Source organism: Prunus mume, linkage group LG2, assembly GCF_029339155.1.
Source record: "Prunus mume cultivar Tortuosa linkage group LG2, ASM2933915v1, whole genome shotgun sequence".
NCBI classification, from domain to species: domain Eukaryota; kingdom Viridiplantae; phylum Streptophyta; class Magnoliopsida; order Rosales; family Rosaceae; genus Prunus; species Prunus mume.
Window position 1 is genome coordinate 17,081,247 of NC_142699.1, and position 13,426 is coordinate 17,094,672.

Here is a 13,426-nt window from a genome sequence, read left to right on the forward strand (position 1 = left end):
TAAAAAAATATTCAGACACTAGTTTCTGAGAAGCTGGTGATGAAGGAGAAGCAGAGCTTTAGCTTTAGGCATAGCTGGACCAAGAAAAATGAGAGCCTCTGAAATGATAGATGCTGCAGAGCAGTCTGTCTGCACCTGCATCTTGCTCTCTTCCTGTCACATGCCACCCAGCTTGGTTTAATTTTCCAACAGGATCCCTCCCGCACACCGCGGGAGTAGATTGTTTTGTTCCCAAAGATTCTGCATCTAGAACAACTGTTGAACATAAATTTTCCAACACTCAAAAGAAAATATTTGACCAAATAAAAGTCGTAGGTGGTGCGCTCACCAACAAATTGATTTAATCAATCAATCCTTGAGCTAGGTCAACGAAGAACAATTGTTCCAGAGTCTCTTGAACTATCTGGTTGCTTGGTCTATATGCAATCAAAGCCTTTTAATCTTGTGGTGCAAGTCAGAGGTTATGAGCTTGGTGAATTATATTTCATTCATTGATAAGAAAAGATGCTGTAAAACAGCTGAGAGCTCTCCTCCTACCAATCTACACACACAGCATTTGTATTGACTGTTGAAAATTTGAAGTAAAATTTATTCACATAATGAGGTCATTAATAATTGGGGAGTTTAGCTTGATGGTCCCAGAGGCCACTAGGAGTGAGAAACTCCAAATTGGTAGCAACCACAGAAACACAAACTTCAGAATTTTCTTGCCTGAAAAAACAAAAAACAAAGAGATAACTCCAGTTAGTAGCTGACAATCCCAGATTCAGCATCATTCATTCATTCATTGGTATTGTTCAATACCTACGTCCATTGATTCAATGATTCTAAGATTGTCTCTCTAATTTAAAGGGTAACTCACTTTCAACATTATGGTTTTGTGGTTTTGTGGTTTTGTGAGCTTAGTAATTCAAAGGAGAAGAACACCAATCAAGGGTTCCACCATTTTTGACTTTCTGAAAAGGATCAACTTAAGTGTGGCTTTGCCAAAACTTGAATGATTAGACTGTTTGATACTGAAATTTCAACAAGTGCCTGTAGAAGCAGTGTCATCTTCATCATCAAGTAGAAAACTTTCATATAGTTAGCTTAAACATCCTTCGTTGGTGACAGATATCCCTTTTTAACAAAAACAAGCTGAAAAGAAAATGATTACCGGACAAACGGAAGCCTCTTTCAGTTTTATTGGTTATCCACTCTCCTGTCTCGCGAAGCTTCTTCTCCACTGGCCCTTCAAACTTGCTAGGAAAGTTCATCATTGACATGTCGAATTTAGCATTCTTCTGTTCTTCCAAATCCCTGAATATGTACATCAGAAACCTCAAAATTCAGAACCAGAGACTCATGAAATACCCCCAAACTTAGCTCAACACATTTTTAAATAAAACGAGCAAAACCCCTTTTCATTTTATCATCATAAATCTCAATCAATAAACGGAATTCAAAACTCAAAGTACAGTGGAAGTATACATATATGAACAAGACCAGCAGGGTCACCGTCACATTTCACACTTGGATGATGATGTTGATACTGAGATTCAAAATTGTACGAGCAGGGAACAGCATACCTGGGGTCGGCATCACGAAATCTGCCGGCACCAATAGCACGTTCGATTTCGATGACAGAAGGCTGCCTTGGCTTGCGTTGTGGTTGGTTTTGCTGCTTCTTTCTTGGTAGAACTGTTGGGGTCTGGTTCCTGCTGCTCAATGGAGGTTTGGTGGGATTGGCTTGGAGAGGTGGTGGAGGTGGTGGTGAGCCATTGTTGTTGTTGTTGTTGGAAAGGGAAGCATGAACAAGGTTTTTGGTTAGGGAAAGGCAAGAGGATAAGCTAGACATGGTGGGTGGTGGTCTGGTATTCTCACCGTTATGTCAGTTAGCCTGGTCCAACTGATAAATATCCTCAGAAAATTAAAATAATGTAAACATGAGAATGACACAGGAACACGAAGTTTTTTATAAACTGGCGTAGTTGTCAGACCAAAGGAAAAGCCAGCAATTCTTCAAAATGAGTGAGGGTTTTAGCCTAATATTTAAGTTTGGCGACATTTTCTGGTGGGGTGGTGGGGAGAATTTAATGGACCAGCCTCAATTGGCTCATAACAAATCATCTCATCATCATCTGGGGTGTAAATTAACAAACAAAACTTTTCATTCATCCGCTTAGTATACCATGGACAAGAAGTTGAATTCCAATCTAGGCATATGAAGGGGGCATCATCAGCTGCCCGCGTACTAAAACAATTAGATTAGTTTTAGTGAGTCAACCTTACCCATCAATTTAAGGGTATATTCATTCAGATCTATGAAACTTTTGAGCGAAAACATATCACTATGAAGTATGCACTCTTCAATGGCTTCAGAACAGTGCAAAATGGAAAATTCTAAGCAAAATATCATGTCGTAAGTACAGAGTTTGACAATGCCTCCTCATGTAGGTAGAGTCCTCAGCAAACGAAGTGCCCGGGTCCACTGTGGTCTTTGTGATAGAACAATTCTCCTCAAAACCGGCACTGCTCCAGCAGCTACAATAGCCGAATGATTCTCACTGTCCATGCTCAGATTATACAATATTGCCAAACATGCATCAATGGCCCTCTCACTCCCTTCTTCAATCAGTTTCACCAACGGAAATATGCCTCCCTCGGAAGCAATGGCTCGAGTGGAATCAACCACCCCTTCAGAGATTATTCTGTTGAGTTCTACAACAGCAGCTTCCTTTGCTTCTGGAGAGAAAGAGGTTTTGATCTGCTCCATGAGTCTTGGAATGGTCTCGTAAAGAGTTACTTCCATGTTGATTGGGTCCTCGAAACCTAGCCTGGGACCAGAAAGAGAACCAACTTTCACCAAACAAGCAGCAACCCAATCTTTGTTGTTAAGGGGGATATTAGACTCCAGGATATTGCAGAGCAATTTGGTGAAATGGGCGGAATCTATTTTTTGGCAGAAGTTCTCAGAATCGAGCAGTCTAGTAAATAACCGGGATGCTGCTGATATAGCAAGACCAGCTTCTTCAACTTCAAGGGCATATTTTTCTGGCTGCTGATTAACTACTTCAGATTCCATGTCTGCTAAATACCGCATACCAAAAAAAAGAAGGTATAGTTAATCAAATCTGAAAACAAGCACTATTCTTACTTCTTCGTACCATATGATAAACAGTATTTCAGCTTTTACATGCAATCTTCTACGAAAATCAAATATTCAATTTCAAGTTTATTTAAAAACAACTGTAATCATATCTCAATGGAGGCATCTGTGCCTATAAGCTGAAGAAGCAATACATTAGTGCTTTTCAAGCCCATTGCTAAATTCTAAATGAATTCATTAAAAAACTTCCAATACCTTCAAGAATCTTTTGTTGGAAAACGACATCCAAACCAGATTCTACATCCACTGAAATGATGGTTTCCATCCTTGGGTCAATAACTGTACAGAACTCGAGGATTGAAGCAGCTTTTCTTTGTAATCTTGGGGTTGTGGTCTTCAATATCTCAACCAGGTGAGCAATCACCCCAAAGTCGAGCACGCTTTCCCTATACAGACGTAATTGTAACTTTACTTGGTCTTTTTTTCAAGAAGGACGAGGAAAGCAGGGCCTCAAAACAATGAACCACAACGAGAATTTGGTGATATGGGAGGCAAACATTTGCATTCTGCTCATTTTATTCTTCCTTGGCTTATCATGGAGTACACGAAGCTATAATAGCAACCTTTCACCTTTAACATATAATATAATGGAAAAAAGGAAAAGTTCCAATAATTTTAAGCAACAAAAAAGAACACAGAAAATACAAAGGAGGGGAGATGGAACCTGGGATTTGTTTTTGATACACAATTATGAGCTGCATCTGCAGTTATTGCTGCAGCCGACCCCTCTTTTGATCCATTTACTGGGCCATCATAAAACTGGAATGAATGAACATATCCGGTAAGTCAATTGATAACTAAATCTAAAAGGTTTCAAAGATCATATCAAGAAACAATTGGCCAACCTTTGACTTCATTTCTATACTTGGATCTAAGATCCGGGCAAGAATATCAAGGGTCTGCATGACAGCAATTATTCACATGATCAGCTTAAACTAGAATCATTTCCCAGAAGATTTGTGGATAGACTAGAAGTAACATGATGAATGACCTTTTCCATCAAGATTTCAGGGATCTTTGGTTGCTTTAAAACATTAATCAAAGGATCTATAACACCTTCAGCTTCAATTATCTGGCAAACACCGTTGCTGCATCAAGCAAAACAAGATCCTATTAGCATGAAGAAGGGTGTCAAACATTAATTGCTCTGTATAATTTTGAAAGACTGTTCACCCTGTTAATTTAGGTTTTAAAAATATTTGAGTTTCATTCAAAAAAACCCAGAATCAGAGACTTGAAAACAGTGAATGATTTATTACCTGACAGACAACTTCTCTAGAGCTCGAGTAGCTGCCAGTATAACAGCATCATTCTTACTGTCTAGATGCTGTACTAAAGGCTTAACTGCCCCAGCTTCCTTGAATGCAATCCGTATATGTTCATTGATAGATGTGTCAGCAATTGACTCTGCAGCTCTTGCTATTGCTGACTCATCTTCAAGTCCAAGAATCAAAACTAATCTAGCCACACCGTCCATCCATGGCAAAAGTGTGAGTCGTTTACCAGTGGTTGCTTCAGATTGATTCTTTTCATCTTCCAGCTCAATGGCCCCAATACGAGCAAGAAACTGCTGCTGCGTCCGTCCAACAATTGCATTCATCTTGGCTTCCTCTATGTTTACATTCTTGTCATCAACATTTAATCCAAGGAGTAATTCAGAGGCACCAAACCTGGAAGGAGTTTTAGAAGTCTGTTCAATCTCCGTACCATCTGGTAATCTCGGCCATGAATACAAACCGGGTCTGAAGGACTTATAAGCAGCTGCACCAATCATGGGGACTGGAACCAGACCTTCCTCTACAATAAGGATTCTGTAATATTCATCCTTACATAGTTCCAACAAAGCATTTCTTGCCTCCTTTCTAATTACTTTAGATCCTTCAATGTCAGTCCTTAAGAGCTTTGCCTGCATTAATAAAGAAAATTATATCATAATCAAGCATTTAAAAAAGGAGGCATCCCTAACTATGATTTATAGATTGAATTGCTTAACTTTTGTTTAACATGTGATGCATACAAGACAATCCCAAATTGACCACTACATATCAAGTACCACTGACAACGAAAACCAGCATACTTACCTAAAGCCATTTGATCCAACTTGAAAACTAAATCATACTAGCAACAAAGAATGGTAGAGGAAGTCTCACCAATTTTGGTATAACACCTGCTTCAACCATAATGCTGTGATTAAAGTGGCTTAATGCCAAATTGGCCAGCACCCCGCCTGCTGCTTCCTTCAACTTTATGTCCTCATCATCCATGGACTTCACAAGCAACGGCAAGGCATCACTGTTTGCAATTTTTAATCTGAACTTCTCATCCACAGACAAGTTCCACAGAGCACTTATAGCTTGCTCCTTCACCTGCAGAAATGTTATAACAACCAACCTCACTTTTCTACATCAAGAAAAATGAGGAAAGCAATTCCACTGGTGAAATACCCCATCCTATACCTCAGGAGACAAAGAAGGTCGATTTAGCAACCCAGTGATCTCTTCAATTGCTCCACTTTGTGCTACCACATCTCTATACACGTTAACTAGAGATATTGATCTCAAAAGACCAGCAGCAGCTTCACATGTAGAACTGGTGTCTGACCTTAGTAAGTTTACAATGAGATTTATGCAGCCAGGAAACTGCATAATGGCATCAACACACTTCTTTCCTCCAAGTGAATATTTCCAGAGTGCCACTACTGCCTGTTCTCTATCAAGAGAATCATGGTCCAGCCCAAGCATCCGAATAAACAAGGCAACATAACCATCACCCAAAGAACTAGATTTTATTTCTTCGGTATCCTTAAAATAATAAGTGGCAAGAATCAGATTAACAATTTTTCCTCCTCATGAAATATGTTAATCACCAAAAATACAATTACTGATAATAATGAAAGTATGGGAATGAGAACTTACAGTGGGAGTATACTGTTGTGGGGTGGCATCAGCCGCACCACCACCACCACTACCACTGACCCTTGTGAGAACTGTATGAAAAGATCGTGATTTGGGGTTAAGGCTTTGGAAATGGGTTGAAGAAAAGAAGGGTCTTGGCCTTCTGTTTCTGGGTTTTGTGGTTTCAGCTGAAATGACTTCCATGTGGGTGTTTGAGATTGAGGGTAACGGTTGGAGGAGATGAGGTAGTTTGACTGCCAAGGATGCTTGGGCTGCTGATGCCAACATTTTGGCCGATTGAAATAGAAATTGGAAGTTGCAGTCAGTTTTCGGGTTTTAGAAGAGGTTTTCCAGTTGGTTCCATTCAAGACTCGATCTTTAGATGGTCTGGTTTTTGGGGTTTTTCATTTTTTATTTTATTTTTGGTATTGGGGGTTTCTATTGATATTTCGGCTTACTAGCCAAAAAAATTATGCAATTTGTGCGAATGGACTTGATTGAATCTGACTGACACGTGGCACTAATACATATATATAATTATCTTCTTTATTCTTTTTTTTTTTATCAATTTTATTCGTTAAGAAATTCCATGCATTTTCTGCCATGAAACTGAATTCGTAAAGATAAGAACACGCACACAGAAAGCTCTAAAATGAGCTGTTCATTCACCTTCCAAATTCCCCAGGCTTTGCCTTCTCTTAGCCATCCACGACGTACTTCTGTCACAATCACTTCTCAGCACAGACAGTCCTATGATCCTAAGCCTGAAGAGGTTTGCTTTTTTATTTTGTAAATTCCTTTCAACTTTTTCCCAGTATAGTTTCATAAGTTTTATTGAGCTCTGATTAAAGATCCCAACTTTTTCTATTTCAGACAGTCATCACAAGCATATTTCAAAACCCAGCTGACTATTTTCACCTAAAGAAGTCTAGTCTGGCAATTCAAGTTGGAGCAGTTTTGGCCACTGTAAGACATAAGACACTCATCATCTCTGCTTCTGCTTCTAATCTGCTTACCCTTTTGAAATTATTAAGGTAATAATAAACTCCATGGGAACTCTCTCTGTTAGCAGATTGAGCAGCCTGCATTTGCTGTCACTGGTGTCAACTTTGAGGAAGATTTAATATGGGTTTTGATACAATCGGGAGTTATTGCCTTCTGGTACTTCCTTCTCATGCCAGTAAGTATATTTCCTTATCTCCATGCTTTCTTTCTTTGCGAGATCGAGCTTTTTTGCGCTTTCTATTTGTTGATGAACTCTAGAGGAACGCTTTTCTGTGATTGCAGCCAATCATCATGAACTGGCTTCGGATAAGGTGGTATAAGAGAAATCTCTTAGAGATGTATTTGCAGTTCATGTGTGTCTTCTTGTTCTTCCCAGGGTATAAGTGGCTGTCTCTTTTTTTCTTTTTTCTTTTTTTGGGTACAATTTAATTGCCATCGGAATCTTAGTCTTACTTACAATCTGTTTTGTTTCTCCAATTGTGCAGTGTACTTCTTTGGGCACCATTTCTGAACTTCAGGAAGTTCCCAAGGGATCCATCCATGAAGTACCCTTGGTCAACGCCGGAAGATCCTGACCAAGTTAAAGCTGGGTTTTTAAAATACCCATTTGCTGAACCCGAAGATTATTCATGAAAATGTAAAGACATCCTACGACAGGACATGTACAATTTAATAATCCTATGCGTGGCAATGACCAACACATGTAAACTACTTTGTTAAGGTTTATATATCTATCTGTGCATATGACCAGTTTTTGCAATCTTACACCCGTTTGTGAAAAGCTGAGATTTAGAAAAATACACAAGAAAAGCATGAAGATGTGATATTCCCTCGCTTGACATAATAAATAATCAAATTTAAAAGTTGAACGAATATAATAAATAATCAAACTTTTATCTTCAAAATTACTTTTGAATTGAAACACTAATCCGAGAATACAAATGTATCCATCTCAGCTCTCATTAACATATTGCTGGTACTGTAGATGTCAGAGGTGAATAACTTTATAAAAAAAAAGATCTAAACAGACATGAAAAGTTACACCAAAAACCAAAAGCCCGAAACAGCTTAAACCAACCAAATTAAACCTTCAAGCAGTATTGACCTCCAACTACTACTAGTTTCGTATCCCTTTGAGACAAAAAGTATAAATAGAATTTCCCATCAGTTGCCACCTTATTATGGAGTAAATTAGATTACTTTCCTCATAACAAATTGATGCTTTGCACCATCAGCTTCTAAACTGCTTCACTCATCCTGCTAACCAAGGCCTTCAGTCAAAAAAAGTGCTGATAGTCACTCTTAGTTTCTCCAAATCCCAGTCCCAAGACTCCATGTTTGGTGACATGACAGCAGCACCAACAGCCAAGGCAACGACAGCAAGGGCAACACTTTTCTTGCACCCGCTGCCCCGTGACGACTTCCCAAGTAATGTCTTACAATACTTGTCTGCATCCTTGATGAGTTTTTCCTGGTGGGCCTCATCCTCCCCACTGGCCAACATCTTCTCATTCTACAAGCAATAGTAGCATCCAAAGGGCATAAACAAGTTAAATACTTATATATAACTAAATCATCTATAAGTTTGGTAAGATAACGAAATCCACATAATAGCATTTGTTATGGTAAGTATTTTGATGGATAAGATTGCATATAATTATAGTGCAACTGGGGAAAAACTACGCAAGGACTCCAAACAATAAGAAAAAAAGGGTTACCTTGTGCCTAAAACTTTTGAGAGTTTCCCTCATAGGATCAAAAGGAGCGAGTTTTGCAGAATGCTCTTTCCATTGATCAGAAAGCTTCTTCAGAACAGCAACACTCGCTTCTAAGTTTTCCTGGTAAACCTTGTCCTGTGAACATTTAATGCACGACACAAAAATCAGATTGTTAAATTTACTAAATAAAGGCATAGAAGTGTGTTAGTTTTTCTCTATAATAGTCTTTGGGAAGAATGCAATTATGTCGATGAGAGGTAGAAAAGCTCACCCACTGCTTGAAGCAATCAGCATGTTGGGTCAAACACCAAATAAAAATTCCAGTTGCTTCGTTGGACAATGCAGGTATACCTGTAAGAAACAGCTACATGTTAATCCCATTTTAAGAACCCATGATTTTTCCTACTACTTAGAAAATAAACTACAATACAAAGGAAGTCAAATTTTCTTACTTTCTCCTGCTGCTTTAACAGCAAAACTCAATATTTGCAGTGAAACTTGTTTCATCGCTTTGCTTCTAGGAGAGCCAGCTAGAGCCACTGCTTTTAGGGTCGGATATATAGCCTCAAACCTTTCGGTGGCCTATACAAAACATCATAGTTAAGAAGAATGAAACAACTAAATATTTCTATGAATAACTCACAATACAGTGAATTTCTGGTTACCATTACCTTAACTCTAGCTGAAGGTGCAGGAAAGGTAACTCCAATAAGTATCTCAAATGCAGAAGGTGGTACCAAACGCTCTCCCTTCCTGACAGCACCATTTACTAAAATAGTACGAGCTTTTGGTGTAGACAAAATTCTGCAACCAAATTAGCAGATTTTAAAGTTAAATAATGTAAAAGGAAAGTACGAATGCTTCAAAAAATAAGCATCTTTTAATACCTTTCCGCTAGCTGCAAAATAAGATCCCGGGACTGTGGATTACTACCCTTTCCACTTACTAGAGGCAAAACAATGTGTGCCCATGCATGCAACCCAACAGCCAGGTCTCCTTGACTAGCCTGCATACAACATTTTTGACATCCAATAACATTTTTGTAAGAAGCATAATACGAGGGACAAACCTATAATTTTCTTTTATGAACAAAGATCAATACAAAAACTGTGTTGTATTCTTATCCACTTACCTGAGATATTGCCCATACGATTACTGGAAGCTTATCTTGTCCTTGATACTTTGAATTTTCTCTCAATGTTGGCAATATACTAATCAATACATCAGGTTTTTTTCGCAATACCATTGCAACAACCACAAATATCGCAACCTGGGATTTGAATAAAGGTCAATTTTGCATAAGAAGTTCCATTTCACAAAACAAAGGCCAAAGTGGAGCTCAAGCAAGACATTGAACTATGTGATGGATGGACTTATTGAGTGCAAAAGAACACTTTCCAAATCACATGATAAGGAAATACATAAACTAATCACTACATCATTCCATATGCAAATCAGAGAAAGGGATGACATTTATGAAGCTGTTATACAAGAAAACCCATCATCTTATGGAACAAACTCAACCTCTGGACATCAGCTTTCAACTTAAGAACATAAAATATCAAAGAATTCATGGACAAGTAAAAGACAAAAGAGCGAGAGGGGAATTACCTGAGATTTTGATGATACATTCTGCACACTCTTCTTGGAGCCCTTGGCACCAGCTACCTGACTCGCGAGGTCTGCAAGAATGCTGTCTAAAGACCATAATATAAAGGATCCAAGGGCCTCAAGGGAACGTTGGCTGATCCAGTCGACTGATGTCTTGTAAACGGCTTCAGAAATATGGGAAAGGGGAATCTGTTAAAGAATATACTAAGTGGTTAGGTTTTCCAGGCATATATATATATATATATATCTATATGCACAAAATTACTTCTACCAATAAGTTACTAAGCCCTAGAAAAGAGGGGGTCATAAGCAAGAGAATGTTAGAAACATCATTTTTGCAAACCAGATAAAATGAAACTAGTAGGAAGATATATATGTAATTATGAAAAAGCAATTGATTTAGACCTCTTTATTATGTCAGTCACTGTCCCAAATGTCCTCAATAATATTAAGTTACTTTAGCTACCAATTTTCAATCGCAAGTATCATCTTTATCATCACTTATGTCTTTTAGATTGATAGGTTCTGCATTCAACACGTGACAATAAAAAGTCATCGATGAGTACACAGAGAAGTGATGGAAAAATGTTGCACAACATTAAAATGTACATAGAGGACTAGACGTACTGCAACAATAATAAAGGTATTGCTACCATATCCACCAACTTATTTGCCTTCAAGGCACAAATACCACCTCATTATCAGAAACGATATGTACAAAATTGTTCTCTGGAAGAAGAGGAATAATATTTATAAGGAAGCATGCTGCTCAACACAGGGACTACAACGGAGAAGCCCCAGTTAAAAATAAATAAATAAACAAACAAACAGCCAATTGAACTAATCCCAACTAAAAAAATCCAGCAAGATCAAACAAAAGATCAAATTTGTGCGGATAAATATCCAAAGAGAAAAGATAAAAGAACCTAAAGGAAGCTACACCTTGCAAAAATTATCCATGAAAAAGGAAACAGGACACGGATAATTCGTCAACCTTAATCAAGATCCAAAAGAAATTTACTTTTTACACTTGAATGACCAAATTCCATTAGGATTGAATAATTAAATGTTGCTTTCCATGAAAATTGATGCCCTTGGTTCGTTTTTGTTTTGTTTTTTTACATTTGAAAAATAGAATGGAAAATAGCATAAAGCAAATACCTTTTAATCAATCAGGTATAGATATAAACTACTATGCCTGTTAATAATAAAATATGATTCTAAAAAATAGAGAAAAACTTACATCGGCAAGCTTGGCCACCGTTGATTCCCTGAACATCTTCACCCATGGAAACTGCGCAGCAGTCACTGCAGAGAATGCACGGCCAAAATAATCCGCAAACCGCATTAGCTGTATGTCCTCCTTCGACTCGTACGAAGCCTATTGCAAGCCGAAATTCAAATTAATTAAAAAGTTTTAGAAACTTAGATAAAATTATTTACAAACGAATAGATCAAGCTAGATCAGAATCAAAACTCACCGAAATGTCAATGAGGAAGGCCGAGAGATCGTTTGCATCGTCGATCTTAGCTGCCGCCTCAGCGACCGTGACCTTAGGCTTCTTCGGCTTCTTAGGCTTCGACTTTTTCGCCTCCTCGGCCTTCACGTTCTGCGCCACAGATTCATCATCGCTGTCCTCCCCATCCTCATCGTCGGACCGGAGCTTCGATCTCACCGGAGCAAGACTGTCGGCGTCGGCATTGGCCGCCCTCTGGGCTTCGAGAATCCGGCGGCGTCGATCCTCCGATTGCTTCTCCAGGGAACGGAAAACGCCTTCTCCGCCAGCGATCGTGACGCCGGGGACGAGCTTATTGAGATTGTTGATTGAATCTGCCTTGGAGGGTTTGGCCTTCCTCTGGCGCTTTGCAGTGACCTTCTGCCAGCCATGGTCGTTGTTGGTATGGATATGGGTATTAAAATCGTTGGTGGTGGTTGCAGCCTCGTGGTCTCCGTTTGGGATTGATTCCAAAGCTGGGGCGTGATTTTCCTCCATGACTAATGCTGTTTTTGCCTCGAATTTTCTCTCACTTTCTAGGGAGAGAAATTGAAAGAAAGGAAAACAAAACCGAAACACGAGAGAGAAAGGAAGAGAAAGGAATTGAACTCCAGTTGTTGGGAACAAATTTAAGGCGTTGACTCGGTGAATTTGACCCTTGTTTTACCACAGAATTACATCAATGCCAAGAATTGGAGAAATGCATTCCCATTCCCAATTCGTAATTCTGTCCCCGTTTGTATGATATCTCATCATCCAGACATCCGCTGATATTTACATTAATGACATGTTTTCTAATACTTAGTTGAATTAGAAGTAATTAAATTAAAGATGAATTGAATTGAGGAGAAGTTTTGAAAAAATAAAAAATAAAAATTGAGGAGGAGTTGAATTTAGAGGAATTAAATTTCAAATTCTTATTGAAGTTGTTTATTAAACTATATGAATTGAGGGGAGTTAGATTCTGAATTCTTATTGAAGTTGTTTATTAAATTATATGGAACTGGGGCATAAGTGATATTAATTACTAAAATATTCTCATTATTGGGTTAAAGTAGATGACAAATTTAGAATTTTAAAATTTGTGTGGGGATATATGGGTAAAAAAGATGAATTCATAATAGATTAGTTATCGGGAATTATAATACATTCTCCATATGTGGACTTCAATTCCTAATGAGAATTCCAATTCATAATTAGTAAACATACCATAATTAATTAATTCATTGCTCACTAGTATTTTAGAATAACTCTCAACTCTGAATTCTAATCCTACTAATTTTAAGATCGTATATTCCTAATTTTGTGTTTTACCCAAAGTATAATAAAAGTTCATACAAATTCATGAATGTATTACTCTTTTTATAGAAATCCATAAAATTCATCCTTTAATAGAAGTTTTTCAAATTTCTCAAAAATACCAATTAACTACACCCCTTAGATTTTATAATCCCATTTATATGTTATGACACTTCTTTTCCTTTTTTCAATATATTATGACAGTTTTCATAAGTACATAACCTTTCTTTTTAGGCAAAAAGTCACTTTTAGTTT

General features: G+C 38.0%; 4 protein-coding genes across 7 annotated transcripts; 1 reads left to right on the forward strand and 3 right to left on the reverse strand.

Annotated features, from left to right (window-relative positions):
* Positions 1-461: 461 nt before the first annotated feature.
* On the reverse strand, positions 462-1,984 carry CRR3 (chlororespiratory reduction 3). Its single transcript, XM_016792274.2, has 3 exons — positions 1,569-1,984; positions 1,157-1,299; positions 462-711 (listed from the first exon to the last, which is right to left on the reverse strand). The coding sequence occupies exons 1-3, from the start codon at positions 1,835-1,837 to the stop codon at positions 593-595; spliced, it is 531 nt and encodes a 176-aa protein (XP_016647760.2). The 5' UTR covers positions 1,838-1,984; the 3' UTR covers positions 462-592.
* A 267-nt stretch (positions 1,985-2,251) lies between these two features.
* On the reverse strand, positions 2,252-6,481 carry LOC103321414 (ARM repeat superfamily protein). 3 transcript variants are annotated; one of them, XM_008223210.3, is made up of 9 exons: positions 6,064-6,481; positions 5,605-5,949; positions 5,299-5,514; positions 4,408-5,054; positions 4,140-4,236; positions 3,994-4,047; positions 3,813-3,907; positions 3,344-3,534; positions 2,252-3,066 (listed from the first exon to the last, which is right to left on the reverse strand). In XM_008223210.3, the coding sequence occupies exons 1-9, from the start codon at positions 6,328-6,330 to the stop codon at positions 2,429-2,431; spliced, it is 2,550 nt and encodes an 849-aa protein (XP_008221432.2). In that variant the 5' UTR covers positions 6,331-6,481; the 3' UTR covers positions 2,252-2,428. The 3 variants fall into 3 exon arrangements, with proteins under 3 accessions (XP_008221432.2, XP_008221431.2, XP_088902741.1); XM_008223209.3 differs by having other exon boundaries at positions 2,252-3,069; XM_089046615.1 differs by having other exon boundaries at positions 2,252-3,069; positions 5,605-5,939; positions 6,064-6,189.
* Positions 6,482-6,606: 125 nt separating this feature from the next.
* NDHL (inorganic carbon transport protein-like protein) lies at positions 6,607-7,812 on the forward strand. Of its 2 annotated transcripts, none has more exons than XM_008223205.2 (5): positions 6,607-6,814; positions 6,916-7,008; positions 7,112-7,222; positions 7,330-7,424; positions 7,533-7,812. In XM_008223205.2, the coding sequence occupies exons 1-5, from the start codon at positions 6,695-6,697 to the stop codon at positions 7,678-7,680; spliced, it is 567 nt and encodes a 188-aa protein (XP_008221427.2). In that variant the 5' UTR covers positions 6,607-6,694; the 3' UTR covers positions 7,681-7,812. The 2 variants fall into 2 exon arrangements, with proteins under 2 accessions (XP_008221427.2, XP_008221428.2); XM_008223206.2 differs by having other exon boundaries at positions 6,608-6,814; positions 7,115-7,222.
* Positions 7,813-7,922: 110 nt separating this feature from the next.
* On the reverse strand, positions 7,923-12,659 carry LOC103321411 (uncharacterized). The gene is made up of 10 exons (XM_008223204.3): positions 11,858-12,659; positions 11,620-11,757; positions 10,377-10,565; positions 9,898-10,035; positions 9,653-9,771; positions 9,437-9,569; positions 9,218-9,347; positions 9,037-9,116; positions 8,766-8,900; positions 7,923-8,560 (listed from the first exon to the last, which is right to left on the reverse strand). The coding sequence occupies exons 1-10, from the start codon at positions 12,368-12,370 to the stop codon at positions 8,321-8,323; spliced, it is 1,815 nt and encodes a 604-aa protein (XP_008221426.1). The 5' UTR covers positions 12,371-12,659; the 3' UTR covers positions 7,923-8,320.
* Positions 12,660-13,426: the final 767 nt, after the last annotated feature.

What these genes read in the sequence shown, in the direction of transcription:
- CRR3 (XM_016792274.2), bottom strand. Translation starts at nt 1,837, where the DNA reads ATGTCTAGCTTATCCTCTTGCCTTTCCCTAACCAAAAACCTTGTTCAT. An exon ending in TTTCGTGATGCCGACCCCAG is followed by an intron (nt 1,300 to 1,568) that starts GTATGCTGTTCC and finishes GTACATATTCAG; the next exon opens with GGATTTGGAAGAACAGAAGA. An exon ending in AAGAGGCTTCCGTTTGTCCG is followed by an intron (nt 712 to 1,156) that starts GTAATCATTTTC and finishes TTGTTTTTTCAG; the next exon opens with GCAAGAAAATTCTGAAGTTT.
- LOC103321414 (XM_008223209.3), bottom strand. Translation starts at nt 6,330, where the DNA reads ATGTTGGCATCAGCAGCCCAAGCATCCTTGGCAGTCAAACTACCTCAT. An exon ending in CTGAAATCTTGATGGAAAAG is followed by an intron (nt 4,048 to 4,139) that starts GTCATTCATCAT and finishes GCTGTCATGCAG; the next exon opens with ACCCTTGATATTCTTGCCCG. An exon ending in GTATAGAAATGAAGTCAAAG is followed by an intron (nt 3,908 to 3,993) that starts GTTGGCCAATTG and finishes CATTCATTCCAG; the next exon opens with TTTTATGATGGCCCAGTAAA.
- NDHL (XM_008223205.2), top strand. Translation starts at nt 6,695, where the DNA reads ATGAGCTGTTCATTCACCTTCCAAATTCCCCAGGCTTTGCCTTCTCTT. An exon ending in ATGATCCTAAGCCTGAAGAG is followed by an intron (nt 6,815 to 6,915) that starts GTTTGCTTTTTT and finishes TTTCTATTTCAG; the next exon opens with ACAGTCATCACAAGCATATT. An exon ending in GGTACTTCCTTCTCATGCCA is followed by an intron (nt 7,223 to 7,329) that starts GTAAGTATATTT and finishes CTGTGATTGCAG; the next exon opens with CCAATCATCATGAACTGGCT.
- LOC103321411 (XM_008223204.3), bottom strand. Translation starts at nt 12,370, where the DNA reads ATGGAGGAAAATCACGCCCCAGCTTTGGAATCAATCCCAAACGGAGAC. An exon ending in CGGTGGCCAAGCTTGCCGAT is followed by an intron (nt 10,566 to 11,619) that starts GTAAGTTTTTCT and finishes ATTCTTTAACAG; the next exon opens with ATTCCCCTTTCCCATATTTC. An exon ending in TCAAAAGTTTTAGGCACAAG is followed by an intron (nt 8,561 to 8,765) that starts GTAACCCTTTTT and finishes TATTGCTTGTAG; the next exon opens with AATGAGAAGATGTTGGCCAG.